We start from the raw sequence: 27913 nt of genomic DNA, 5'->3' as shown, positions 1-27913 counted from the left end.
CAGAATGAGAATAGTTTATTGATGGAAGCAGCTACACCTTGGAAAGCCAGCATAAAATTATGAGAGTGTAAAATTTTGGGAAGCATTGTCTTTGAATATGTCAGCTCAAAAGGCAGAACTTGTTGCATTAAATATGCATTGCAATTGGCAAACAGTAAAATGACCATTTTTTTGACAGCAAATAAGCCTGTGGTGTTGTATGTGATCATGGAGCTTTGTGGCAGGAAAAAGGTTTGATTATAACAAAATATGATCAGATTAAATATGGAGAAGAAATATTGCAAATTTTAGATGCCATCTAGAAGCTAAGAATGATTTACTAGTAGGATAAAGACAGATGTGTCTCTTTGGACTTGAAGGAAGCCTTCTAGAAGGAACATCGCCAAAATCAAATGATAGAGAATCCAGTGGTTGATCAGTAGGCTGTCTTCACATCAACACAACGCCTGTTGCTGCAGACCTGAAAGTCAAAGTAACAGATTGTCAATAGGGTAAGTCAGCACTTTTCTACACAATTAAACTCTGTTGTTCCTTAGAACTAAACCAAACCTCTTTTAGGTTCTACATTGTATAAAAGGGTGAAGTGATTCTTGGTTCTTTCACATAAGCTTTGGGATCACTTCAGGACTTGTAAGTGGCTTCATTGAACTGGTGACCTTTAAGTCACAACCAGCTCTGCCCTGATTTTCTCATTTCTCTCTTCCTCCTTCCCTAGTATGGAGATACCTACAAGTGAAGAGAAAGGACTGTCTCTGTCCAAAAAGTGCTGCAAGGGAGAAGCACAAGGCTCTGAGAAGGCCAGGCATTTTGTTCTTAGAAGAAAGAAACAGCCCTGGATATTCACCTCATTTGTTGTGGCTGCTGTTTGAAGGAATAACAAAATAATAAGAAAACCAAAAGAATTCTAAAGAGATACTTTTTCTTCATTGTAGTTTGAAAAATCTAAACTAGATTTCAGTAAGATCTATTATGATATTTGTAGTGATCAACCCTTGGAATCAGAGCACATAGATTAGTGGTACTCTCTTACTAACCTTTCCATCCCCACATTTTGTTCCAGGATTAACAAATCCATAATCCAGATCATCTGTTGAAAATCTATAACGACATTCAGTCACGTCTCCACTTGATATCTGTTTGCAGTATAACCTGCCACACTTTACATCCCTGAAAAGGAAACATTGAATTCATTCTAATTAAGCAGAATGAAGTAATGAGAGGGTGTTCATTTGGGTGACTTACTCTCTTGGGTGACTTACAATATCATAAAAAGTTACAATTTACTAAAAACAATTATGATTAGAATAAAAGTTAAAATCCAAGATGATGGGCAGCCTGGGGGTGAGAATTGCCTCTTCCCAGTCAGCCATCCCCAATATAGCAGGCCCATGTACAGGACCCAGGCCAAGGGGCAGAGCCAGGTTCATAGGCCGTTCCAGAAGGCCAGAATTGTGGGGGCAGATCTCACCTCTGAAAAAAAATATATCGCCAAGTGGAAAAGGCTATTCTCCTGCACCTGGACAGCCAAAAGTCTTTGGCTGACAGAATCTGAAGCAGGCCCTTTCCACCAAAGGACTGGGTCAGGTCAGTCCCAACAAGGTAAGGCAGTTCTACTGATATCTTGTTCCTTTGTCATAAAGGGGTTTTAAGGTAATGGCCAACTGCTTGAATTGGGCCCAGAAGCAAACTGACAACATGTGCAACTTGTATAACAATGGTGTCACACATCCCATATTCCAGAGGCGTCCAGAACTGTCAACACCATTTCCTTGTATACAAGTTGTAGCTTCTAAATGCTCTTCAAGGGTAGCCCTATGCAGTAGTCCAGCTGGGACCAGGGCATGAGTGACTGTGCTAACAATCTTGATCTCGGGTTAACCTTTATGTGTTTTTATTTCCTTATATTATATCATCATCATAGAAGGAAATAATTTATATTGCTTACTGTGGTTTGCATGGAATGTGTATACCATTTTCCATTCTGCAGGATCTATAATCTTTCGCATCCATGTTACTCTGAAAACATTCATCTGGAGATACTGTTGTATCTGCAAGAGGGAGGGAGAAAGCAAGACAAATACCTGAGAGTGTAACATGCCAGCAGGATAAACAAAGGCTTAGGAGATCTCAGAGGAGTTTAAAAAACTATAGTTAATATTTGGTTATTTGTAATCTATTGTTTTGTAACCCATTGTTTATCTAAACCTCATTATGCCTGAATCATTCTCTAGCTGATACAGTGCTACATTAAACTTCCTTATTGAATTTTATGGGCACAAAAGCTGAAGCCACTTTTATGCCACTTGCAGAACATCATGCAGGAAATCAATGGCTGGAGGGGAATCTGAATGCAGCTTCATTCCTCTGTGTGCTTATTCTCATTTTCCAACTTTAACACTGTTGTAGAAATATCCCTGTGCAGTAATGCAGTTAGGTGGGGGATTCCTGGGTGGGAGGGGGTGAAGTCCAGATGAGTAAGAGGCAATTCAGACACCCCAGATATTACATGTGAGAGAAAGAGGATGATTAGGCCTCCTCCGAGTTCCATCCGCCAGTCAGTGCCGACTGGCGACTACGCGGAGGAGAGCCTTCTCAGTAGCAGCTCCGACCCTTTGGAACGACCTCCCCGTGGAGATTCGCACCCTCACCATCGTCCAGACCTTCCGCACAGCCCTTAGGATCTGGCTATCCCGTCAGGCCTGGGGATAAGATTCTGATTCGCCACACCCGAATGTTGAATGAAAGTTGCGTTTTATTGTTTTATTTTTATTTATGCACTGTCTTATGTTTTTTTGTGTTGCACCCCCCTTCCCATGTATTGTAAGCCGCCCTGAGTCCCCTCAGGGAAAAGGGCAGCCTATAAATCATAAATAAAATCCTAAATAAAATCCTAAAAATCCTTCCTAACAGTATTGTAGCTGCAGACAGTAGAGTCCTTAGTACAGCAAGATTTTGCCTATAGGAGTGAAAGAAGAAAGAACACAGCTTGCAAGAATCATCACGTGTCATTCTTGGTTGAGGCCAGTCAATTCCTGGATATAAACATTTTTAAATATAGCTGGATTACTTGCAAAAGATTGCACTATTATCGCTCTCTGGAATTTTACATCATTTTATGCTATTTAAAATAGCAATTTCTTTTTTTGAACTGAGATTTCCATTTTCAAAGCAATTGAAATAAAAGTGTCCATGTATTCTCTAAATCACATCTTCCATAAATCCAATGGATGGATTGATTATGAAAGTGGAACAATATGCTGATTTGCAATTTGGATTCTCAATCACCATCACATGCCATCAGACCCTTCATAAACAATTTAGACAAGAGGATAGAAGGGAACTCATCAAATTTACAGACAACATCAAGCTGGTAGAAATAGCCATTGATAGGCTTAAGATGCAGAAGGATCTCAAGAGACCTCAACACTTCACTATATCTAACAAAATAAATTCAATGGTGAAAAAAAGTTTTTAAAAAAGTTCTATATTTAGGGAAGTATATTTAGTATATTTAATATTTGAGGGACTGCCACAAAAAAACTGAGGGAATAGAGGGAAGTATGCAGTGGAGTACCCCAAGGCTCTGTTTTGGGCCCAGTACTCTTCAACATCTTCATCAATGATTTGGATGAGGGAATAAATGGGGAACTCACCAAATTTGCAGATAACACCAAGCTGGCAGGAATAGCCAACACTCCAGAAGAGAGGCTAAAGATACAGAAGGATCTTGACAAACTTGAACATTGGGCATTTTATTTATTTTATTTTATCTAATAAAATGAAATTCAATGGTGAAAAGAGTAAGGTTCTACATTTAGGCAAGAAAAATGAAATGAACAGGTACAGCATAGGTGGTACCTTGCTAAACAGTAGTAATTGTGAAAGGGATCTTGGAGTCCTAATGGACAACCATTTAAATAGGAGCCAGCAGTGTGCAGCAGCTGAGAAAAAAGCCAACACAGTTCTAGGCTGCATAAAGAGAGGGAGAGAATCAAGATCACTTGAAGTGTTAATACCACTTTATAAGGCCTTGGAAAGGCCACACTTAGAATACTGCATTCAGTTTTGGCCTCCACGATGTAGAAAAGATGTGGAGACTCTAGAAAGAGTGCAGAGAAGAGCAACAAAGATGATTAGGGGACTGGAGACTAAAACATATGAAGAACAGTTGCAGGAACTGGGTATGTCTAGTTTAATAGAAAGAGGGACTAGCGGGAGACATGATAGCAATCCAATATGTCAGGGGTTGCCACAAAGAAGAGGGAGTCAAACTATTTTCCAAGGCACCGGATGGTAGAACAAGAACAATGGATGGAAACTAATCAAGGAGAGAGGCAACGTAGAACTGAGGAGAAATTTCCTAACAGTTAGAACAATTAATCAGTGGAACAGAAGTTGTCTCCAGAAGTTGTGAATGTCCCAACACTGGAAGTCTTTAAGAAGATGTTGGATAGCTATTTGTCTGAAATGGTATAGGGTTTCCTGCCTGAGCAGGGGGTTGGACTAGGACACCTCCAAGGTCCCTTCCAACTCTGCTATTGTATTATTGTAAAGATGAGGGAGTCAAGCTATTTTCCAAACACCTAAAGGGAGAACAAGACCAATGAATGGAAACTAATCAAAGAGCAAACCATCCTAGAAATAAGGAGAAATTTCCTGGCAGAAATTAATTAATTAATAAAATGAAATAAATTAAATTAATCAATGGAAAGGCTTGCCTTCAGTAGTTGTGGGTGCTTCAACCAGCGGTGGGATTCAGAATTTTTTACTACTGGTCCCACGGGCATGGCTTGGTGGGCATGGCAGGGGAAGAATACTATAAAATATCCATTCCCTCCCCACTCCAGTGGGTCCCATTATCAATTTACTTTATCTCTCATTGAGATTGGCTCAGATCTTTGTCCAATTTGGGAATGTTTCCATAACCCACAAAAGATCCTTTCCCCAAAGTCAGTCTTTCCAGATTTCTTGACTACAACTGCCATCATCTTGGACCATTGGTCATGTCCTCTAGGGATGACTGGAGCTTTAAACCAAAAGATTTGGAGAGCTGGGCTCTAAAGCCTCCAAAGAAAGAACTTTGTCTTGAAAAATTATTCCATCTGTACAAAACCCTCAGAAGTTGTAGTTCCAATACTGGAAATTTTTAAAGATGGGAAATAGTATACAGTTTCCTGCTTGAGCAGAGAATTGAACTGGAAGACCAACAAGGCTTCTTCTAATGCTGTTATAGAACAGAAAGATAATGACAATTTACTATGGATACAAAGGAGAAAATCTTTCAATAATGCAGTGACTCTCAGTTTTTTATAATACCACCATTCTGAAATCCTCAGGTTGACTTACCTGGCCCCACAACATCAATACATTGATTTGTCATGGTGGGACATTTCCCATTGTAGCAGTAACCCAAGTTGTTTTGGCATGGTTGTCCATTCCTTTGGAAGCGATCTGTAGGACACTCAGCAGATCGGCCAGTGCAGAGTTCAGGAAAGTCACAGTCATCCCTTGCTGCCCGGCACACTGTTCTTGCTCGCTTAAACTGTAGTTGAGAATGAAAAATACTCCCAGCTTTGACTCTTTAGGGATCAAAGAGCCAAACCATGATTAACAATACATTTCATAACCTCCTCTTCAGCTGTCTTGAGGATTACCAAGCAAGGCATCCTTGCTCTGTTACAATTTTGGGTAGTGCCTAGACATACTACTCTGTCTTATTTGTTATGAGAAAATGGTTGCCATGAAAAGCTCAATTCCTGAAACAAAAATTCTACATTGGCTATCCATAAAGTGAAAATCAATAGGAATGCCATGAAAAAGCAGCCAAATGCTAATTGCTGAACTTCTCATGATATATTTTTATTTCCTTAGATGGAAAAAAATGATAGCAGTGTTCCAATATCTCAGGAGTTGCCACAAAGAAGAGGGAGTCAAAGTATTTTCCAAGGGACCTGAGGGTAGAACAAGAAGCAATGGGTGGAAACTAATCAAGGAGAGAAGCAACTTAGAACTGAGGAGAAATTTCCTGACAGTTAGAACAATTAATCAGAGCAACAGCTTGCCTCCAGAAGTTGTGAATGCCCCAACACTGGAAGTCTTTAAGAAGATGTTGGATAGCCATTTGTCTGAGATGTTGTAGGGTTTTCTGCCTAGGCAGGGGGTTGGACTAAAAGACCTCCAAGGTCCCTTCCAACTCTGCTATTGTACTGTATTGTAAAAAAAAAACATCCATAGAATCTTCTGACATGTGCTGGGAAAAAAATGTGGCTGCTTTCTTTTGCTGTGAATCTAGGCTTGTGATGAAAATATGGAAAGAACAAAATGGTTTGGGCTCTTCTGCTCAAAAGCTTCATTGCAGAGTCAACTGGGATCCCATATAGAAGGAACGTGCACCTCTCTCTTCATGGTCCTGCAGCACCTCCAGAACATGCCACCAAAATAACTGAATTTAGAGCTTTAGAGAACAGGTAGAGAACTCGGGGGTGGGGAACAATTCCTATCCACAAAGTCTCAAAGAGAAAAGTCACAGCATTACCAGAGACCCCTTAGAACCTTCCAGATAGTCAGGAACTAAGTTAGGGCATCTAGGGCATCTGCCTACCCTTATTTAAATTGGATTTGCATGCAAACTCAATCAAAGAACAAATGTATTATTTTCAAAGACATGGTTTAACATGCACAAAGAGTGCATTTTTGAGACATGGATGAAATTTTGTTAAATTATCCTCCTTATGGATATGTTCATAAGGATGAAATAAGCTGGAAGAGGAGAAAGGAATAGGTAAAACGTTTTGATCATAGTAAATAGCCAAGAGAATCTCTCTGGTGTTAAAAATAAAGAAATCTTACTCTGCATTGCTCACAACACTCTCCAACTTCACACTGTGCCCCAGGTTTCAGCTTACAAGTTGCAGCATCGCAGCAGGTACTTTGACAATTCTGAAAACCAAACCATATCAAATGATGTCATAGACTGTTTGGCCTGGTCTTTTTTAATTGGTCTATTTTGAAGAGGGAAACTGCCAAGGAAAAAGATATTTCTGCGACTGGTTTCTTCTTATGGGTTCAAGCTAGCAAATGCACAAATGGTCTATTATTGCAAACCGATGATGGCATATCTACATGAAAAAGACTTATCTGATATTTCCTATTTCCTATTCATGAGGGATTTTGTAATCTTCATGCCAGCCTTCAGGTAGTCCAGAGAAGAAGCAACAACCATGAATATGAACACTACCTTTATTGTAAGGTTACAGTAGCAGAATCTTTAAATACTGAAAGTATATTTCTAAAACCTCCCCCCCCCAATCTTATTGACCAAGAAAGTAGGTGGGAAGTGTTCCTCTTCAGATGTTTGCCATGCCCTGTAGGCTAATTGGTATTGGTATTGGTATTGATATTTTATTATTTGTATGCCGCCTTTCTCCGGGAGGGCTCAGGGCGGCGAACAATTCAAAGAGGAAAAAAGGGGGGAACATAAAAGACAAAATACAAATAATAAAAGTCAACAACAATCGCACAACCATACATGTCGAGAGGGGAGGGAACTCATCACCCCCAGGCCTGCCGGCAAAGCCAGGTTTTGACGGCTTTTCGGAAGGCCTGGAGAGAGGTCTGAATCCCTGCGGGGAGTTCATTCCAGAGGGCCGGAGCTGCCACAGAGAAGGCCCTCCCCCGGGTAATAGCCAGGTGGCATTGGCTTGTAGATGGCACCCGGAGGAGGCCAACCCTGTGAGATCTAATGGGTCTGTGGGAGGTAATTGGCAGCAGGCGGTCTCTCAAGTCTTATATACTTATATGACCATTGAGTAGATTTTTCCTCCTTGTCTCTCAAGGACATTTTTACAAACTATTACATTTGTATTTAACAATACAAAGAGAACACTTCACTAAATTAACTGTTCTTATAAAAATATTATTAGGGATCAGAGCGTATATTAAAGGTCATATGTTTTAGGAGGAAGCAGCTCAAGAAAATAGTGGGACAGATAATGTGTCCATGTCAACAAAATAGGGGTTTTCAGTAGGGAAGGATTTTGTTGGAGAGGTAAATCACCCATGTTTAAAAATATAATGTCTTCCCCAACTGGTAGTGAGATACCAATTCTTTATTCCTCCACAACTGGTTCCCCAAATCCAAAAAAACACAGCATATATGCATGTATATAAAGGGCACAAACATATGCCATTCACAAACCAACCTCTTGGATGGCTCAAACCACTTAGAAAGCCAGATGATTTTTCAAGGATTCCCATTTTTGAGATTTTTTTTCACATCACTCTTGTTGATTAAAAAAAAAAAACTTACCTGAGGAGAGCCACAATCACATTCTTCTCCCGTCTCCACAAAGTAATTTCCACAAACTGCAGGTGCAACAATATCTGTGCTCAAGGGTTGGTTGAGAATGCATTGTGGGCTGTTATTAATAAGATAACTAAAATGTTCGGTCCGACTACAGGAGCTGAACTGATAGGAAGGTACAAATCTGTAGAGATGAAATGAAGTAAGATCAGGACATATCCATATTTGGACGAGGAACAAATTCATTGCAAAAACATATAAGTTGGAAAAGGAATGGCTAATGAAGAAATATTGCTAAGGGGTACAAAGAGAACTCTTTGTACCACTTGATCTTACTCCCACATTATGCTACCTCAGTTTTAATTCCACCAATTTTCTTTTCTTTTTTAACCAAATAAATTTTCAATGAGATATTATGTAGTTGATTAAGTTACTTGTGTGTGAATGGGCTGCCTTTCATTTTCATTGTTAGTCAGCCTCTCTGTGGAAGGACAGTTATATAATTGAGGGGAAAACAGGTGGAGTTTTGTTTTTCTTTTCTTCTTTGGAGGGATAGTAGTTTTTATTACAATAAAATCTTTGAGGCAAATGGAGAGCTAACTATACTAACACTCTATTTTCCTTGAACTACCGTATTCATTGTTGATTCCTTTTGTTGAAAATGTAATAATATGTGTTGTCACACTGACCTCTGAAACTGCACACTTAAATAGATGCAAACATAGTATCATAAGTCCACCCAAGCAAGACAATCTGCAGGTGGTAATTAAATAGACAAGATGGTCTTCTTTCAAGTTCAAAGTTGCACTAGACACATTTTGTGGCATTCATTGAAGCAACATTGTTCTAAGCAAGGTCTTCTATACAAAACACCATGAAGTGTCTAGAAATTTTAAAAAGTAATCATGATGCCCAGAAATCTTTCAGTAGATAGAGGAAAGGCTACATAGCATTCTCCATACTTCCTGACCTCATTGCCATTGTGTGAAATATGAGACAATGAAACTGACGTGTTTTAGCAGAAAAAACCAGAAATTGATCAATCGGGGGCATGCTCACCAAGGCTATACAAAACTCTTACACAAAAGTTATGGGGAGTTTTGCAATAGACAATTGCTGAGAAGATTCCTTCAATTTGTTTTGCTTCCTTTCCCCTTTTCCTTTTCCCTCTTGATGAAGCAAAGACTAAACATGCACCTGGGACAAAATATTTCTAGTCCTTGACTTAGTACCACAGAATTTCCATTGTCAAGCAAGCCAGTTGTTAAATGAGTCATGCTCAGTATTACAGCCAGTTTTGCCACTTCGTTAAGTGAATCACAACGTCATTAAGGGCTCCAGCTTGCTCCATTGGCTTTGCATATGGAAAGACAGATTGGAAAATCACCAATGACGATTACATGAATGCAGGATGCAACAACCCCCCATAGATGCGTACTGGTGTCACCAACTGCTCAGATTTTGAATCTGTGACTGAAGGGAGGCTGTGAAGGCTGTAACTGTGAGGACCAGACATAAGTCACTGATTTCAGTGCGATTGTTACTTTGCATGGTTGCTAAATAATGACCTATACGTTGCTATCTGTTGATGTCAGAAGACTGCAATATATGGCAGAGATGTAACATATCTTCTATGTTACAAAGGGCGAGGCAGGAAAGACACTAATTGTTTTTAACTCCCTGACTATTTCATTTGTTCAAGTCCTTAGTATATTTAAGTTAACAATTAATTGCAATTATTTAAAAGTGGCTTGATTGGAAAGGCATCAAAAGTTTTCCTCAATCCTTACTGTAGCACTGGAGACATAATGCATGCGTTAGGTTGGCAAATACAGGAGGCTGTGTCATGATCAATGCCTAGATTATGACCCATCTCATGGCCCATTGCAGATGCAACACTACCTGTGAATTTGTTGTAATCCTGAAGAAAAGAGAATATTTTATTTATTGTTAGTCCATCAAGAAACTGAAAGTGAATCAAATTATTATTAGCACTGAGTGGCTAAAAAAGTGACATCTCCGAATTTCTCTAGCTAGCTCTTCTGAATGCATATATGCCCACCAAGACTCCAGAACATACACTAATACATCCAGAAAAAAACTTTAAAGCCCAGAAGCTACAGCACAGAAGAAGATCCAAACCTATGCATCCATTTGCTGTCTGCATTTATTTAGTTACAAGCAACTTCAGTCCAAAAATATTCAGCATTTTTTGTACAAGTTATCATTTTCAGAATATTAAAGGCTGAAGCCCTAAACAGATTTAAGGATGAGTTGCTGTTTCTGAATAAAAAAAAATGTCTTTCTTGAGCAAACAGGTTTAGGATTACCTCATACTATCCATATCATAACTCTGCTTATTAAGAAACAAAACTTCTACATTATTTCTATGTGAATAATAAACTAAGTTTACTGCTTTTCAATAAATGCATAGCATCACCTTAACTAATATGGTTTTCTTGCAGGATCTTAAAATACTGCACTTTTTTAAAAAGTAGATTTAGTATTCTCTCAATCGTCAATGTACCTTAATTCAATCATATGCGATCTAGATTCTAAATTTCTTGGAAGAAAAGAAGAGTGATTCATATTTGTCATTATGATTGCTAAGAATATTGTTCAGAAGCATTATTTGGGAGTATTGTAACTTGATTTGACCTGCTCATTTACCAATCAGAGCACAATTTGACTCCTCCTGATCCAGAAACATTATAATATATTGTCACCTTCTGATATATAGCTCATTACATACAAAAAGTTCAATCTACAACATGTCCAAAATGCATTGTGCCAAAATGTTATCAATTGAGGCAGGATTTGGAGATGTGAAATGCACAAACAAATATGGATGAAAATGACATGGATCAAAAATCAGAAGACCCTTTATTTGTAAAGATGTTATGCCTGTATATAAGTTTTCACTTGAATACAAATAGGTAATGGGTATACTTTCTACTAACCTGAACAATTGCTACAGAATTATATGGCTGGCAGATGGCGCCCATATAAGCCAATCCTATAGTTTGTCCATCGAAGTTAATGCCCCTATAAAAAAGAAGAGGAGGGGGATAAAATTTATAGAAAATAAAAGCACATTATGTAGTCTTAGGACATACATAACTCTCCATGGCTTTTTGCAAACCTCTCATCTCATCCTCAGTTACTATCAGTTTTCAGAATGTTAGAATTCATTTTAGGCTCTAGTCTCAGATGCCATTTAACTAAGCAGATCTTTTAAATGTATTCATGATGCATTTTCACTATATGGTGATTTGGCTGGTGTTAGCATTAATTAATTAGGAAAGAGGTTGTCTGAATCCAGCCCATTAGCTTAATTTAAATTTCATTATCTATGAAAACCCCAAATACGTATTTATACATATTTTGTCTATCAATTTAGCTGTGTGGTTATTAAAGACTAGATAGGATTGGAAAAGGAGATTGGATGATAAGTCAAATCAACATCTGTGGAAAAAATTGTTTATTTTAATATTCTCCCTTGCACCTAGATCTTCCCTCCACTTAGCCACTAACATATTTCATAAGACCAACTTATTATGCACATATCCTATAGGATTGCTCAGAAAACAATTATTATTTGTCCAATGTCTTATAGATATAAGACAACAAATGTGTCAATTTCCCACTCATGAAATTGTGTGACAATATATAGGCTGATGGGGTGCAGAACTGAGTGGTTAAGACTGGTAGGTGGATAGTTTGTGACCTTAGTACTTATTGATGCAGTGAGCTCATGTTACTTGCTCCAGTTCCTGCCAACCTAGCAGTTCAAAAGCACACAAACATAAATAGATAAATAGGCACCATTTCAGTGGGAAGGTATAGCATTCTGTTGCTTTTGGCATTTAATAATGCTGGCCATGTGACTATGGAATTTTCTTTGGACAAAGTTGGCTCTTCAGCTGTGCTATTCCTAAGCACTATAAATAGATTGAGTATTTTATTATTTTAGTTTATTCTTGGTTTATCTGTTGTGTAATACAAATATTCTTTTAATTGATGCAGAATGTGAACTAAAACATTACTTAATTAAATTTAAAAAAATCATGTGTAAATATGTGTATTGCTGAGCATTATAAATAGATTGGATATTTTATTATTTTACTTTATTCTTGGTTTATCTGTTGTGTAATGCAAGCATTCATTTAATTGATGCAGAGTGAGAACCAAAGCATTACTTAATCAAATTAAAAATGCATGTGTAAGTACAGGCAAAGCATAGCAGGATAATCATTTGAGTTTCAATTTTAAATCCAGGTGAAATGAAATCAAGCTGAGTTTTTGACCTACAATCCATTCAAGGACTTCTCAAAACCAGCTCTCATCTACAAAAAAAAAGTGGCTGACTTTGATCCAGAGATATGGTTCACATATGGTTTAAAGAATACATCATAGAGCGGAAACTCTGTGCAAGCAATAACCTTCCCATAATCCTCCACTCCCAACCTCCCCCACAATGAGACGTACGTGAGTAACTGAGCATTATCATTCCTTTTGCGTGGCAGCAAATCTGTTTCTCTCCATCTTGCAAATAAGTCCAAAGTGACACTTGCCGCTGGTTGCACATCAATCTGATCTTCGTTGGACCAAATTTCTATGCCAATCAGTGCTAGATGAATATTCAGAATTCTGAAAATCTGTCAGGTGGGCATGAGAGCAATCAGAAACTGAAGTACAATTAAACTTTGAGAAACGTTTCAAGATTAAAAAGCAACTAACATTGGCTTCTATGGACAGGTGAACAAAATAGATCTAGGAATGAAAAGAAGAGAAATCTCTGTAGCTCAAGATTGAATTGTAGAATCCTTGGTGCTCTCTGAGTTTGCTACTTTGGTTACAGAAGTAAGTTCTTTAGTGAGATAATGAAATCTGCAAGCTCTAACAGCATTATGGACACTATATATTGGGGAATAAGAATAATGTACATTAAGTAGAATAAATAAATAAAATGACAAAAAGAAGCAGGTAATTATTCTCTGTAATCAGGAATAGAAGAGGAGGGGGACTAAAGGGATATTTGGCTTATTGATTTTTCTGCTGTCTCCCTGATTCCAACAGATCATCAACAGTGAAAATGTAAAAAAGGCTAATAGGACACTACAATATGAATGTATCTCCTCCTAGGTACCACAATCCAACTCAAATTAAGTTCCTCTCTGCAGGTTGCTTCTCAGGGATCACTTTCACAAACAATTGGCTGAGTCTGTCCATCTCTTTCTACTGTCCAAGTTCAGAACCATTAACCACAGCCCTCAAAGAATCTAGCTCTAGGCGTTGTTCTGACTGAATTCTTGGAACACTTTTGGATTTGCAACCTCTCAACACAGTGGCTGTATTCACATAAGAGGCTTATTAACCTAGTTACTGAATTAACCCATTTTATGGGATGGCCTTATATGCTGAAATCACCATGCTGCCCAAATGATCTCTTTTTGCCTCACTCGAAGCCACAAAGGCTAGCATTCTTATAGAAGTCCAACTCCTAGCTCTCTTTACCGTACATAAGGTAAATACATAACACACTTAACTTTATCTGGTTAAGTGTGTTATGTGAAAATCTGGGTTGGGCCTGAGAGAAGTTTAAATCCAACAAGTGAAATCATTTTTGCCATGTCCTCTTACCATATTTAGAGTGTTGACAAGTTCATATACTCTTGTGTTTATAGCAGTTACATTGCTCTTGTATTTCCTGAACTACAGAAAAGACAAAAAGTTAAGATGAGATCATAATTATCGGAAGAAGGGAGAGAAGGACGAAGACAAAGAACATTTCAGTGAAAGGATCATTGAATTTGTTGATTTAGACACAATATTACTTTTTGGGGAACGGAGGAGAAGGGAAACTGCTGAGATGGGGGAAGGCACGGGAGGCAGGAATGGAGGAGAAAGCCTGGGCGAGCTGGGGAGGGGTTGGAGGAACGGAGGAGAAGATTGGTTTTAATGGGGAGGTCCGATGGAATAGCGCTAATGTATTTGTATTTATTAGGATTTATAGGCCGCCCTTCTCCCTGAGGGGACTCAGGGCGGCTTACAATCATTGGGGACATCAACATTAGGCAATGTTTGACGATTGGAACATCCGCTCTACATGTAACATTTAGAGTGAAATCTTATGGAGATGTAAATACTATCCCTCCAAACATCATATGGATTCAGAAATGCATTTTTTTAAACTACAAAAACTTTCAGTAATGATACCATTTCTATTTAATTACTCTAAAATGAGGTATTATATACCAATCTTTTATGAAATCATTTTATGGCATGTCGTCCTTATTTAGGGAAATTGTTCATTTTTTAATCATTGTAAAGCTATTTGATACTGCCTCAACTCAACTCACAAATATTTTTTTTCCTATTGAATTTCAAGATCTCTCCCTTGAGTTGAGTTCCTCCAACCCCGCCCCAGCTCGCCCAGGCTTTCTCCTCCGTTCCTGCCTCCTGTGCCTTCCCCAATCTCAGCAGTTTCCCTTCTCCTCCGTTCCTCCAACCCCTTCCCAGCTCGCCCAGGCTTTCTCCTCCGTTCCTGCCTCCCGTGCCTTCCCCCATCTCAGCAGTTTCCCTTCTCCTCCGTTCCTCCAACCCCTCCCCAGCTCGCCCAGGCTTTCTCCTCCGTTCCTGCCTCCCGTGCCTTCCCTCATCTCAGCAGTTTCCCTTCTCCTCCGTTCCTCCAACCCCTCCCCAGCTCGCCCAGGCTTTCTCCTCCGTTCCTGCCTCCCGTGCCTTCCCCCATCTCAGCAGTTTCCCTTCTCCTCCGTTCCTCCAACCCCTTCCCAGCTCGCCCAGGCTTTCTCCTCCGTTCCTGCCTCCCGTGCCTTCCCCCATCTCAGCAGTTTCCCTTCTCCTCCGTTCCTCCAACCCCTTCCCAGCTCGCCCAGGCTTTCTCCTCCGTTCCTGCCTCCCGTGCCTTCCCCCATCTCAGCAGTTTCCCTTCTCCTCCGTTCCTCCAACCCCTCCCCAGCTCGCCCAGGCTTTCTCCTCCGTTCCTGCCTCCCGTGCCTTCCCCCATCTCAGCAGTTTCCCTTCTCCTCCGTTCCTCCAACCCCGCCCCAGCTCGCCCAGGCTTTCTCCTCCGTTCCTGCCTCCCGTGCCTTCCCCCATCATAGCAGTTTCCCTTCTCCTCCATTCCTCCAACCCCTCCCCAGCTCGCCCAGGCTTTCTCCTCCGTTCCTGCCTCCCGTGCCTTCCCCTATCTCAGCAGTTTCCCTTCTCCTCCGTTCCTCCAACCCCTCCCCAGCTCGCCCAGGCTTTCTCCTCCGTTCCTGCCTCCCGTGCCTTCCCCCATCTCAGCAGTTTCCCTTCTCCTCCGTTCCTCCAAACCCTCCCCAGCTCGCCCAGGCTTTCTCCTCCGTTCCTGCCTCCCGTGCCTTCCCCCATCTCAGCAGTTTCCCTTCTCCTCCGTTCCTCCAACCCCTCCCCAGCTCGCCCAGGCTTTCTCCTCCGTTCCTGCCTCCCGTGCCTTCCCCCATCTCAGCAGTTTCCCTTCTCCTCCGTTCCTCCAACCCCTCCCCAGCTCGCCCAGGCTTTCTCCTCCGTTCCTGCCTCCCGTGCCTTCCCCGATCTCAGCAGTTTCCCTTCTCCTCCGTTCCTCCAACCCCTCCCCAGCTCGCCCAGGCTTTCTCCTCCGTTCCTGCCTCCCGTGCCTTCCCCCATCTCAGCAGTTTCCCTTCTCCTCCGTTCCTCCAACCCCTCCCCAGCTCACCCAGGCTTTCTCCTCCGTTCCTGCCTCCCGTGCCTTCCCCCATCTCAGCAGTTTCCCTTCTCCTCCGTTCCTCCAACCCCTCCCCAGCTCGCCCAGGCTTTCTCCTCCGTTCCTGCCTCCCGTGCCTTCCCCCATCTCAGCAGTTTCCCTTCTCCTCCGTTCCTCCAACCCCTCCCCAGCTCGCCCAGGCTTTCTCCTCCGTTCCTGCCTCCCGTGCCTTCCCCGATCTCAGCACTTTCCCTTCTCCTCCGTTCCTCCAACCCCTCCCCAGCTTGCCCAGGCTTTCTCCTCCGATTGGTTTTAATGGGGAGGTCCGATGGAATAGCGCTAATGCAATGTTTGACGATTGGTTTTAATGGGGAGGTCCGATGGCTTACTTGTCGCGGGTTATATAAGAGGGCGGGGTATACGGAAAATATTTTACACGATCTTGAAAACCTGCGGGTTATTCGCGTGGGCGGGTTATTTGCGTGGGCGGGTTATATGGGTGAAAATACGGGTATATTTGCAAATATCTTCTAACTTTGTAAATATTGGTTGGGTCCAATAACAAAGAAATATCAAAGTTTATGATAAATCACATGTCAAGAGAAACCCAGTTTGGATGTTTGTTAATGTCTTCAAAAATGCCCACATTAAAAAAAGCAGAAACAAAATGCTGTACTCAATGCAGAAAGTAAATGGAATGATATCCAGGATACTTACCATTACGTTGTCCACAACTATGAAAATCTCAATGTATTTTGGGGCCAGCAGGTATCTTCGTTGCTAAACAGAACAATAAACAAAAGTCTGTTCAGACATGTTGTTCCCAGCAGCCAACAAGAATCTTGGTCATCATCAGATAATCAGAAAACTGCTTGTTATACTTCCTGGTCAAAGTACTGGGCCTTTCAGAAATATTGGCTCTTTGAAGAAGACATTTATAGGGAGACAGATTGTTTAAATTTTAGTACTTAGAGTGAGGGTCCCCAACCCTTGGGCCACAGCCCACTGCCAGGCCTTGGAAGTGGTGGGCGAGCATTGGCATGAGCATGTGCATCTCCACTTGCATGGCCAGCAAAAAAGCATGGATGGACATGCTCCATTTGCCCAAGTGAGTTGCATGTACATGACCCCCATTGCTCACATAGAACCATCCCCTTTCTCCCCCTACCAGTCGGCAAAGCTGGAAAGATTGGGCAACTCTGACTTAGCGAACGTGTTGATAAATTTTTGAGGAAAAATTATGCCATGGATTGTGAAACAGAAACAAAAGTTGTCACCTTAAAAAAAAAATTGTCACGACACGAATCCCTTTCTTTGTATTAATATGGTGTGGCACTTGATTCCAATTAATTTCTTTTGGGGATTTATGATGCCAACATTTAAAGATAAATTTATATATGAAAATCTAGTTCTGAACAGAATTTAATAGGATTAAAAACAAACATGTGAAGGAATTGCTTTCTTTGACCTATTTTTCAGCCTGATGCTCCAATGACTTTCTCACTTTTCCTCCCCTTTCTCAAACAAAGGATCTCAACCAATCATATGAGAAATATGGTGATGTGGTCCTGCTATGGAACTAATTAGACCGTGCCTGCAATGATATCACACTATGCATCAATGACAAGATAAGGGGAGAAAATCTGACATTCTGACCCACTGGATTCACTCTAAATGTTTAAAGATTTACATCTTTTTTTGATGTAATTTAAAAATGATTACTGAAGTATAGTTTCAGACTTCTTGGACACAAGGAACAAGAACAACACGGTTAATAGCTCAGAGTAGTTTCTTTATTGCTGCTTCCCTGTAGACAGGAATCTTGCCAGACTAAAGTACACTCTGTGAAACCATTGGATACATCCTGTGAAAGTTTTAGGGAAAGAATCCCTTCTAAGCTTCTTTCTGCAATCCAAGGACTCATTGCTAATCTGCCGCTTATTTTCCTGGGAAAGAGTCCTTCCCTCCAGCATTCTACTGTTAGAGCTCATCACTAGAATTCCCAAATTACACAGGAAGTACACTTTTGCTAAGATCTGCATGTGTGAAGGCATATTACTCGCTTCTTTCCCTAGGAAAAAGTATTCATGTTTTTCAGCATACAGAACTGCAAGGCCAATTTGCCAATTCTATAATGCACTTTCTCTCCTTGCTGTCTGACCGTCACTTTCTTAACTCTGCTGCAGAAGATCCAGTTTGAATAAAGTGATTATGAGCAGATATTGAGACTAGAACATTCAAGATAAAGGACCAATTAAGGACCATTTAAACATAATGTATATAACCACAACTTGCCGAGCATAAAGAATTTAGAAATTGAGGGTTCTCCCTTATGAATTCTATCTAATCACACACACACCCATGTGTGCTATAAAGCATATAAATATATGCTTTATATTTTGGAAACAAGTGAATGAATCCCTGTTCTCTAACCATATTATATACATGAGAGTTTAATATAAGACTTACTTCAGGAGTAACACTTAACTGGGAAGCCATTTTGATGGGCTCATCTGATTCCCAAGTAGTCTGGGTTACCCCACAGATTTTGGGGCTCTCATCTTCCTTTTCTATATTTTCATATTTGTAGACTGCATGGGTTTCACTGTCAGAAAGCTTCAAGGGTTCAATAAGGTATGTCTCCCCTTGATGCTTGAAATGTCCTCTGTAAAACAATATATAAAAGGGTGGTCACAGATGGAGAACTAAGAGAAGAGAATATTGTTAGTTCAGGGATGACCTGCACTGATGATGTTACCTAATTGGGTGATGAAATGTCTGCAAGGAAACAACTAACCTCTGAGAGCCATTTTTAACTGACCAAGTCAATATTCCCTGTGTTTTTCAATCCCTTTTTAAAACTAACTGTTTTTTTTAATTTTCTATCCTCAGATCTCATGTCACTTTCTCATGCTTCCCAATGATACAACTATCACCAGAAAAATACAAGACATTGCACATACTCAATACAGCTAGGAAATATCTGTACAGTATTTGTATGGAGAAAGTTTGGCATGGAATCCGATATTGTATATTTCCTAGGGTTTGTTTTTTTTAAAAAAATAAAGTTTCTAGCTACACAAATGCAAAACATACACACACATACACATATAGATATATATGAATAGAAATAGAATACAATAGAACAGAACAGCACAGAAAATAACAGTGGAGTAGAGCAGAGCAGAGCAGAAATCTTTATTGCCGAAGTGTGATTGGATGCACAAGGAATTTATCTTTGGTTCATAAGCTCTCATTGTACATAAAAAGCTATGAGTGATAAATCATGATCATAGTCAGTGGTGGGATTTAAGTAATTTAACAACTGTTTCTCCTAGTGACTGGTTGGGTAGGCGTGGCTTGGGAGCATCATGTGACTGTGTGGGCATAGCCAACTCAATGTCACTCATGGCAAGGTGGGATGGTAATTTCCTACATACCATTCCCACCCGCTCTTGGGCTGACAAAATAAAAGCCCATTTAAAGATCACGGATGTCTGCCGAGCCTTACTGGTGCATGATGGAAAAAGGAGGCTAGGGGAAAAAAAGAGAAGGGCTGATAGAAATGCCCCATTTTCCACCCCATTGAGTTCTTTGGCCCAACCCAGTTTGGGATGGGGAGGTGGGGGGGGGGAAGCACTTGATCCATACATACTCACCAGCATGGCACAGAATATCTCTTCCAGCTCACCGGTTCAGATATTTGGAGCTTGAGGAGCAGATTATAAGCCATGAAGTCCATCTGCTGCTGCTCCAAGCCCGGCTCTGGCTACAGCCGACCATCAGCCAATTTTCTTCCAGTACTAATGCGAGGAACCCAGGGAGCTTAGCAACAACATATTGCATGCTGTTCACTCCAAGCAACCCCAGCTGGGGCGGAAAAATGGTCCTACTTAACAAACTCCAACCATTGCTGCTGCTCCAAGCCTGGTTCTCTGCATGAGCTCTGGAAGTCCTTCCTTGCCCAGTCAGCCCATGCACACCTCTTGCTCCAGTCACTGATTCTGACAGTGCCACATGGAGGCAAGGCACACTCACTTTTTCCCTCTATGACTGGCCTTGGAAAAGCCCACCCTCTTAATCAGACTCTCTTTCTTCCAGCACTAGTTCAAGGAACCCAGGGAGTTTAGCGGCTGCATATTACAGGCTTTTCATTCCAAGGAGACTGGGCTGGAAAATGCATGGGTAGGGCAGAGGAGTGGTCCTCTTTAACAAGCTGGCCTACAGCTACTGCTGGCGGAAGAAGCCTCCAGCCCCGGTCTTTTTTTGGTATGAGAACCCTGCAGTCACCACTCTTGGTCAGTGCAAGAAGCCTGCAGCCACCCTCCTGCCAGCAAAGAGGCAGCGGCTGGAGGCTGCTCACACTGGCCAAGAGGCAGCAGCTATTACAGGCCACTCATGCCAGTGAGGGCCACTCATGCTTGCATCAGCAAAGAGGTGAAGGAAGGCTCACCAGACAGGCAGGTAGATGGGCTGGGTGGGAGGCAGTGGAGAATGGCGAAGAAAGGCTCGGCAAGCAACTGGGCCATGTGGAAGGCAAGTGGGCTGAGCTGCGGGGACCATGTGGTTGACTAGTGAGCTAGCAAGTGAGGAGATAGAGAGAAGGAGCTACTATACTGTAGCTAATGTGGGTGAGGTGAGATAAGGGGTGACTGAGAGCGGCATGATGGACGGGGCTAGCCAGTGGTTCTCCAAACTGCAAAATCTTAACAACTGGTTCACCTGAACCAGCTGAATCCCACCTCTGATAGTCACCATAAAAATAAATTCATCATAAACCATAAAATGCAACACTTAGTGACCGTAAGATGCTAAATAAGCAATCAAGGCAAATTGTAGTAATAAACTAAATAAAACAATATAAATCATAAAGATACAAGGAACAAAGTTAAAGTCATAAATAGAAAAGGAGCTAGGTAATAGGAGAGAAGGCAATGTAGAATAACATGAATAACAATGCAGAATAACAAGGAGCTGGAGGCTAAAACATGATGAATGGTTGCAGGAACCGGGTACATTTAGCCTAAGAGAAGGACTAAAAGGGACATGATAACATTTCCCAATTGTTAAGAGGGACAATCTATTCTCCAAAGTACCTGAATACAGGACAAGAAAAAATGGATGGAAACTAGTCAAGGAAAGAAGCAACCTAGAACTAAGCAGAAATTTCTTGATAGTTGGAACAATTAACCAGTGGAAAGGTTGACCTTCAGACATTGTGGATGTTTCATCACTACTGATTTTTAAAAGGAGATTGACAGCCATTTGTCCAAAATGATATAGTTTTCCTACTTGAGGAGGACGTTGGACTAGAAGACCAACAAGGCCCCTTCCAGGTCTGTTATAGTATCATTCTGTTCTTCCGTTATTATTCTGTTGTTATTCTGTTATCTTCCATCACTTCATTTATCCCTCCACAACATGGACACAGTCTCTGTACAAAGGGGAACTGCTTGCCTCTCCCAGTACACATTCTAGCAAGGTTTGCAATCTGAAGCTTATTTATCTTCTCTACCTGTAACATCAGCTCCTATATACAAAGGATAAATGGGCTTGGAAGCTTCTTCAGACAGACCTGATTTAGCTCCCTAGTGTCTATTGGCTGGCAGCAGCTGCTCTTGGTATCCAACCAAAGTCTTTCTAAATTCTGCAGAGGTCTTGGATCACACTCAACTAGTTTGCATGAATAACTGATGTTCATTTTAGAACTTCATTTTAACTATGGCAACTCCAAAAGCAGTGTTTTACACTTAATGAAATAAATAAAAGATAAGAGACTATCTTACTTCAAGCCATTGCATGCACTGATGACTGCAGTTGACTCAGCTTCATTCTGGAGGTGTCCATGATAATAGCAGTGATCCTGTATGGAGGCAAGAGGACTGCATTGGTTAAAGCTTGTTTGTAGTGTGATTTGATGAACAGAAATGCATTTCCAATGTATTTCACCACATCAATGAAATATTAAGAAAGCAATTATTCAGAACATTTTATAGCAATAGCAATAGCAGTTAGACTTATATACCGCTTCATAGGCTTTCAGCCCTCTCTAAGCGGTTTACAGAGTCAGCATATCACCCCCAACAATCTGGGTCCTCATTTTACCCACCTTGGAAGGATGGAAGGCTGAGTCAACCTTAGCCAGTGGAATTTGAACAGCTGAACTGCTGAACTAGCAGTCAGCTGAAGTCAGCTGAAGCAGTCTGCTGCATTTAACCACTGTGCCACCTCGGCTCTTAATTTTGATTCAGGGGGACAGAAGACCTGCTTAATATTGATTGTTCCAAAATGAACATAGGCTAAACACAACTCTCCATAAAAGCAAGTCACTCTGCAGGGGGAGCCCCATTGATGGTAAAATGCTAAGAACTTTTGTACAGACAACCAACACACAAATAGAAAATGTGTTGTTGAAATTACAAGCCCTTTTCTCGATCAACCTTGCCTTCTTGGAGATCAACTCTATTGATGAACCAAGGATTTGCTGAACAATTTTTCAGACTTGATGATTGTCCTACATTCTGAAATCACAACATAATGCATTAAAAATTCCACATTTACTAATGATACCAATTAATTGTCATTCCCTTGAGCCTGCATAATGAAAGCTTTCAGAAATTTACAGATATGTAATTCCTAGCATCATCTGGGAAGCAGGATCCATGTAGTCATTAAAGTCAGGAGATTTCTGTTACACGCTCAGTAGGAATAATTTGTATGAACTCAGAAGATGCTAAACCAGAAGTAGATTATTTTTGAAGACAGAGGATGCACTTTTATATCAATCTGGGGGAAAGAAGCCAAGGACGTAATGAAGCACTGGTCAAAGGGGCCTAGTGTAGTGGAAAGCAGAGACAACGAAGCCAAGCGATGCAATATAGGAAAAGTTTATTGAATGCGCAGGTTCAAACATGCCAAACAAGCATAAAAAGTTTGAACCCCGAAAGGTTCTTAAAGACATACATGTATAGTGCAAATTACGTCAACATCTGTAGAGGCAGTATCTAAGCATATAAGGTAATAAGAGGAACCAAAAAATGTCTATGCCAGATGGTCATCGGTTACTATTCCAAGAATATACATGGTCAGTGCCTTATAGATCATGTGTGACATATAGAGAAACAACACAGGACATATTTTTGCAAGATAACAGGAACCTCCCTGTCTGGGTCGGCTTGTTCCCAGATGCATGAAAATACTTTCTGCCGATTCAGCAACTGTCAGCAATTGCTTTCTGCTACTGGTGCAAAACCTAACTTTGATCAGAGTATTTGATATTAAACATGGACTATAGAACTGTTAGCCATAATTAGGTCTTTTAGCCCACCTTACTAGCAGAGATTATAGTACTTGATACTTCTCAGGAAACAACAACTGAATGAAAAACTGCTGGTGACCTTCTGCCACTGCACCATAGAGAGTATTATAACTTACTACACCTGTAATAAGGATCAAAGTAATTTTCTCTCATTTTTAGTATTACAAACAAATGATTCTGAATTTATCACAGTAATCTGCTTTAAAAATCAAAATGTAGATCTTATGAACCTGATGTTCTCATAATCAATTTATTTGTGAAACTCACTCCCCAGAATGTTTGCTTTTAACCAGTAGGAAAGAACTCTTTGATTGAAATCTTGCCCTACTAATTCAATGAATAAAACAAACTTTGTTTAACAATCCATACATCTGTATATGAATATTTCAGTATAAGATACTTTATAAATGTACAGTCTTTGATTGAGTAGCCTGGTCTGGAACTTACATATTTGGAATATTAGTGCTTAAATATTCCTCTCAATTTATTTCCTAAAACTAAGACACTCTGGATATTACCTCAACTGGAGGGCTTGTTGTAATTTCTCTGCCATCAGGGGAATAATGAGTCTCGGTGTAATCTTTGGAAAAAAGTCCTCTGAAAAGAATGAAAAAAATGAATATCTATGTCAGGAATTAAGTAGGACAGACATAATTTTATAGTAAGTCTACAAGTATGGTATTTTAACCTTATATTGTTTGGGCTCAAAGGAAAGGAGCAGGAATTTCAATCTCAAGAGGATACCTATTTAAGAGGAGTGCTGAACATACTAGATTTGCCAAAAGAAATAGATTTGCACCAAGAAAGCTGTGCAATTCTCTTCACCGAGACTCAGAGGTGGTATGATTGACCAGAAGACATTTTGTATTGCCTCTTGTTTTTATTATTCTGATCAATGCAACAATTTGATGAAACTCCTTGGTTTTATAAAGGAGAGCCGCATAGCTCTACTAACTTAAGAGTAAAATGAAGCAACCTCAAATAAATGGATGCCCTGAAGCTTCATACCGAAGCATCTGTCTTGAAGTTTTAAACCAATATATGGAGTCACTTCCATTCCTAGTGTAACAATTATGCCTTCTCTTTTTCCAATCTACATGTTCCTTGCTAGTCTTCCACTTCTAGCCCTGCTTGGGTTCCATGCCAAAACGTGATCATTCAGATGCTGCTCTTGAAATCTGGATAGCCTTCATATTTAAATAAAACAAAAGGGGGCACAAGAATTTCTAAAGCACATGTTAGAATTTAGTATGAAATCTCTCCAGTGGTACAATATAAAGTGACACAGAAATGCCCATATATAGGGGATTTTTTTTTAATAGCCTGTACTTAACAATAAAGGAATTATACATTTAGAGGCACATATAGCATGGTCTATGGAGATTCTCAGTCATCCAGAGGCAAAATAAAATCTTATCGATATAGCATGTTCAAAAGTAAAATGCATTGTAAAATCAAAGCCAGGCAGTCACTCTCAATGCACCAGCTATGTATCTCGAACTTAATACTAATATTAAATTGCACTAGGACTTCAGAGACTTCCAATGTTTACAGTACAGTGACAGCCATACTAATTTCAATGGTGATGTTTTGGGGTAATGAAAATGATATACTTTCTTTTAGCAATGTTAGTAGTTTATTTACATATGAGAAATCCAAACTAGAATTAAGAGAAATTTCCTGACAATGAGAATAATTAATTGGTGGAATGGCTTGCCTTGAGAAATTGTGAGTGTTCTATTACTGGAGACTTTCTAGGAATGATTCAAAAGCTATGGAATGGTATAGTCTCCTACTTAAGCAGGGGGTTGGACTAGAAGGCATTTAAGGTCCCTTTCAACCAGGAGTGGGCTGCTGGGGGTTCGCAGGCACCACTGTCCTATATAAATTAAATTATAAAATATAATTTAGTTTTAGTTTCCCAAACAAAGCAATACAGTTATTATTTCTCTTGGATTATGTCTGAGAATATACATTATCCATATAGTTGAAGTAAAGTTAAGAGGACTTCTGAGTTAACATACTTATTTCTTTCTAGGTGAAGGACCACTGGCTCTCCATTCACTTTAAATTCATATTGCATTGTATCTTCATACTTTGTCTGAAATGCAAAGAGTTCAGAGTTTATTTTTAAAAATAGACAAATAAAATGTGTACCTTCTTAACAACTCCACAGCTGTGTCAAATGGAGAGCTGTAGCCAAATTATTTATTAAATTTAGAGTATTTAATCTTGTAAAAAAAAGGTGATTGAAGGGCACTATAAAATCTTACGTTAAATTAAACTTAAGTATAAGTTCAAGATTTCATTCTCAGGCTAATTCCCTGCTCGATCCCACTTCCCTATAAGGCTGGGTGTTTCCCAATACTTTATTAGTTATAGTAGTCTATTAATATAAGGAAAATTCTGTGCTAAATTACCAGGAGCCTCCTCAAATTTTTGTGAATTGGGCAGCCATATAAATAGGTTGAAAATGAATGAATGAATTAATCAGGCACATAGGTTGTAATGCAAAAATCCAGGTAATCATTCCATGGCAACAAAGGAATACAAAAAACTCTGTTGGCTGGCAAGAAGTAATTTGCCGAGATCCTTTTCTTACCTCTAGCTCAGCGTTCTGAACTTCTCCTTTGGGCAATGCATGGACTTTTTGTGGATACACTACTTCATAATCATTAACATTCCCAGATTCCAGGATTATAGAGGTCCCTTTGTAAGGGGGGAGGAGAGAAGAAGAAGAAAGCTTTGCATTACTTTGGGATGCTATTCTACCATTCTCACATTCACAACTCAGTTTGTTCTTCAATTATCAGTGAAGAATGGAATCTTTTTCTAGTGGAAGAGACCACACAAACCCAGGTTTTCTTTGGGTACGCAATTTGCTGAATGTGTTGGACAGCTGGGAGACTATCTAGAAGCATTATTTGGGCAGGTGCAAAAGAAAGAATTTGGAGCATGAATAATCAGAAAAATAAATAAACAAATCTCACTGAATGTGCAAGTTTGTGCACTGTATGATAATTACGATAGTGTAAATCATACTACATTATTAACATTTTGCTTCAATAATTTTTCTTGCCACAAACTCTGTCTCTCGTCTTCATCTTCTAATTCTTTTACTCACATTATTGGAAAACTTTTTCTTCACATTACGAATATTATTATTGAATATTATTTTCTCCTGAGGATATTAGGTCTTTTCTTTCTTAGGATCTATTATCTTGACAAAATTTAACAAATATCAAAAAACCATCAATATAACTTTACAACAAATGTGATGTTTGAGAGCAAGAACTCTTTTGTTCAGTCTGTTGAAACTGAAGTGGAGCAAATTTTGGTTAAGTATCAAAAGTAAAACCATAGAAACTTGTTGGGTGCCACAGACTTTTAGCAGTAAGAATTTGAACAAGGAAACCAAAGAAAACATCTTACCTTGATATGGAAAAACCACTAAGCATATAGCTACCAAGAGAGCTTGGATCATTTTTAAGTCTGGATGGGCTTGCGGACAGGAAATCTCCTTCTGCTTCCAAGCCAACCTGAGCTCTTCTCCTATTGACTGTGAGAAGCATGTTCTTCAGCTTCATTCGTGCCCTTATATGCGAAAGTGTTTGCTAAAGGATTTGCCCAAATTCAGACTTGTAAGAATATGACAGGAGGACAGTTTTCCAACTGGCTTAGTGCTTGTCACTCCAACAATGACATCTGGAAAGCTTCTTTGACAGCATCACTCAAAGCAAAAGCCAAAAGGAGAGGATTGAATGCTCATATGAATGCTGTCCTTGGGTCACATGTTAATACAACAAAAGTTGGGGCCTCTTGGGCATGGGGTCTTAAATGCCAAGAGTTGGTTTGCATAGTATTCAGTGAGTAAGATGCACTTTTTCCGCAATCTAGCATCCTTTCAATAGTGCTGGTTACCAGTCAATGAGCTCAATGAACTGACTTATAGAATCTGAAAAATGATGTTATTTTGGGAAAGACTGAATCCATGTCAATGCATTGACCTAAGGAACCCCTGACTTCACCACAGGGGAAAAACCCTGTATAACACAATAGATTTCTCCCTTTGTAGAGAACTCAAAAACATTTGTTTTCCCTCAGGGAACTCTACTTTTGATTACACTGTTAGGCAATTTTGGGAGAAAGAGAAGCCACAGTAGAAACAGCAGCTTCATTCCAAGAGGACAAAGGCAAAACAACCTTCTCTTCATTTAGAAACAAGAAGATATATGAGCCTTTGAAACATTCTTTGGTGACCAGCTTGTTTTCTTTCAGAATTTCTGCCCTTACCATCACCAGATCTCCTCTCCTGCAATGAGACCAAACTAATTAAAATTGCAATGCTGTTGGGGGAAGAGCTATAAATGTATCTCAAGCCACATCTTATGCTGAATGTAACCTTTCTGTTTGAGGGGAGGATAAATGATAAGTCAGTATTACAATGTATGCATACTTCTGCAAATATAGCCTGCTTTTAATGCTTTTCTTATCTCAGTTTGATGCTGAGTCTGATCTAAAATTTCTATATTCTTCTCTCATAATAGAAAAAAGGAGGAAAAGCTTTCTCTTTCAGTCATCT

General features: G+C 40.0%; 1 protein-coding gene across 1 annotated transcript; it reads right to left on the bottom strand.

Moving 5' to 3' along the window:
* Positions 1 to 26921, bottom strand: LOC106555273 (zinc metalloproteinase-disintegrin-like MTP9). Its single transcript, XM_087703610.1, has 17 exons — positions 26764 to 26921; positions 25934 to 26040; positions 25356 to 25432; positions 23850 to 23928; positions 21800 to 21876; positions 18483 to 18678; positions 16731 to 16793; positions 13946 to 14017; positions 12791 to 12960; positions 11263 to 11347; positions 10093 to 10223; positions 8309 to 8486; positions 6850 to 6939; positions 5347 to 5542; positions 1946 to 2048; positions 1035 to 1167; positions 1 to 460 (listed from the first exon to the last, which is right to left on the bottom strand). Exons 1-17 carry the CDS (start codon positions 26813 to 26815, stop codon positions 416 to 418), a joined length of 1854 nt encoding a protein of 617 aa, XP_087559736.1. The 5' UTR covers positions 26816 to 26921; the 3' UTR covers positions 1 to 415.
* Positions 26922 to 27913: the final 992 nt, after the last annotated feature.

This window comes from Thamnophis sirtalis, unplaced genomic scaffold (assembly GCF_051295495.1).
Source record: "Thamnophis sirtalis isolate CommonGarterSnake01/CBP01778 unplaced genomic scaffold, rThaSir2_p1.2 scaffold_2, whole genome shotgun sequence".
Lineage (NCBI taxonomy): Eukaryota > Metazoa > Chordata > Lepidosauria > Squamata > Natricidae > Thamnophis > Thamnophis sirtalis.
The sequence above is the reverse complement of the archived record's forward strand: the minus strand, read 5'-3'. Positions and strand labels throughout refer to the sequence as shown.

Excerpts from the sequence above, each read along its gene's own strand:
- LOC106555273 (XM_087703610.1), bottom strand. The coding sequence starts at position 26,815 with ATGATCCAAGCTCTCTTGGTAGCTATATGCTTAGTGGTTTTTCCATAT. Across the intron at positions 23,929-25,355 it reads CTTCACCTAGAAAGAAATAA|AGGACTTTTTTCCAAAGATT; the intron begins GTATGTTAACTC and ends CATTCTTTTCAG. Across the intron at positions 461-1,034 it reads CAAAATGTGGGGATGGAAAG|GTCTGCAGCAACAGGCGTTG; the intron begins GTTAGTAAGAGA and ends TTTGACTTTCAG.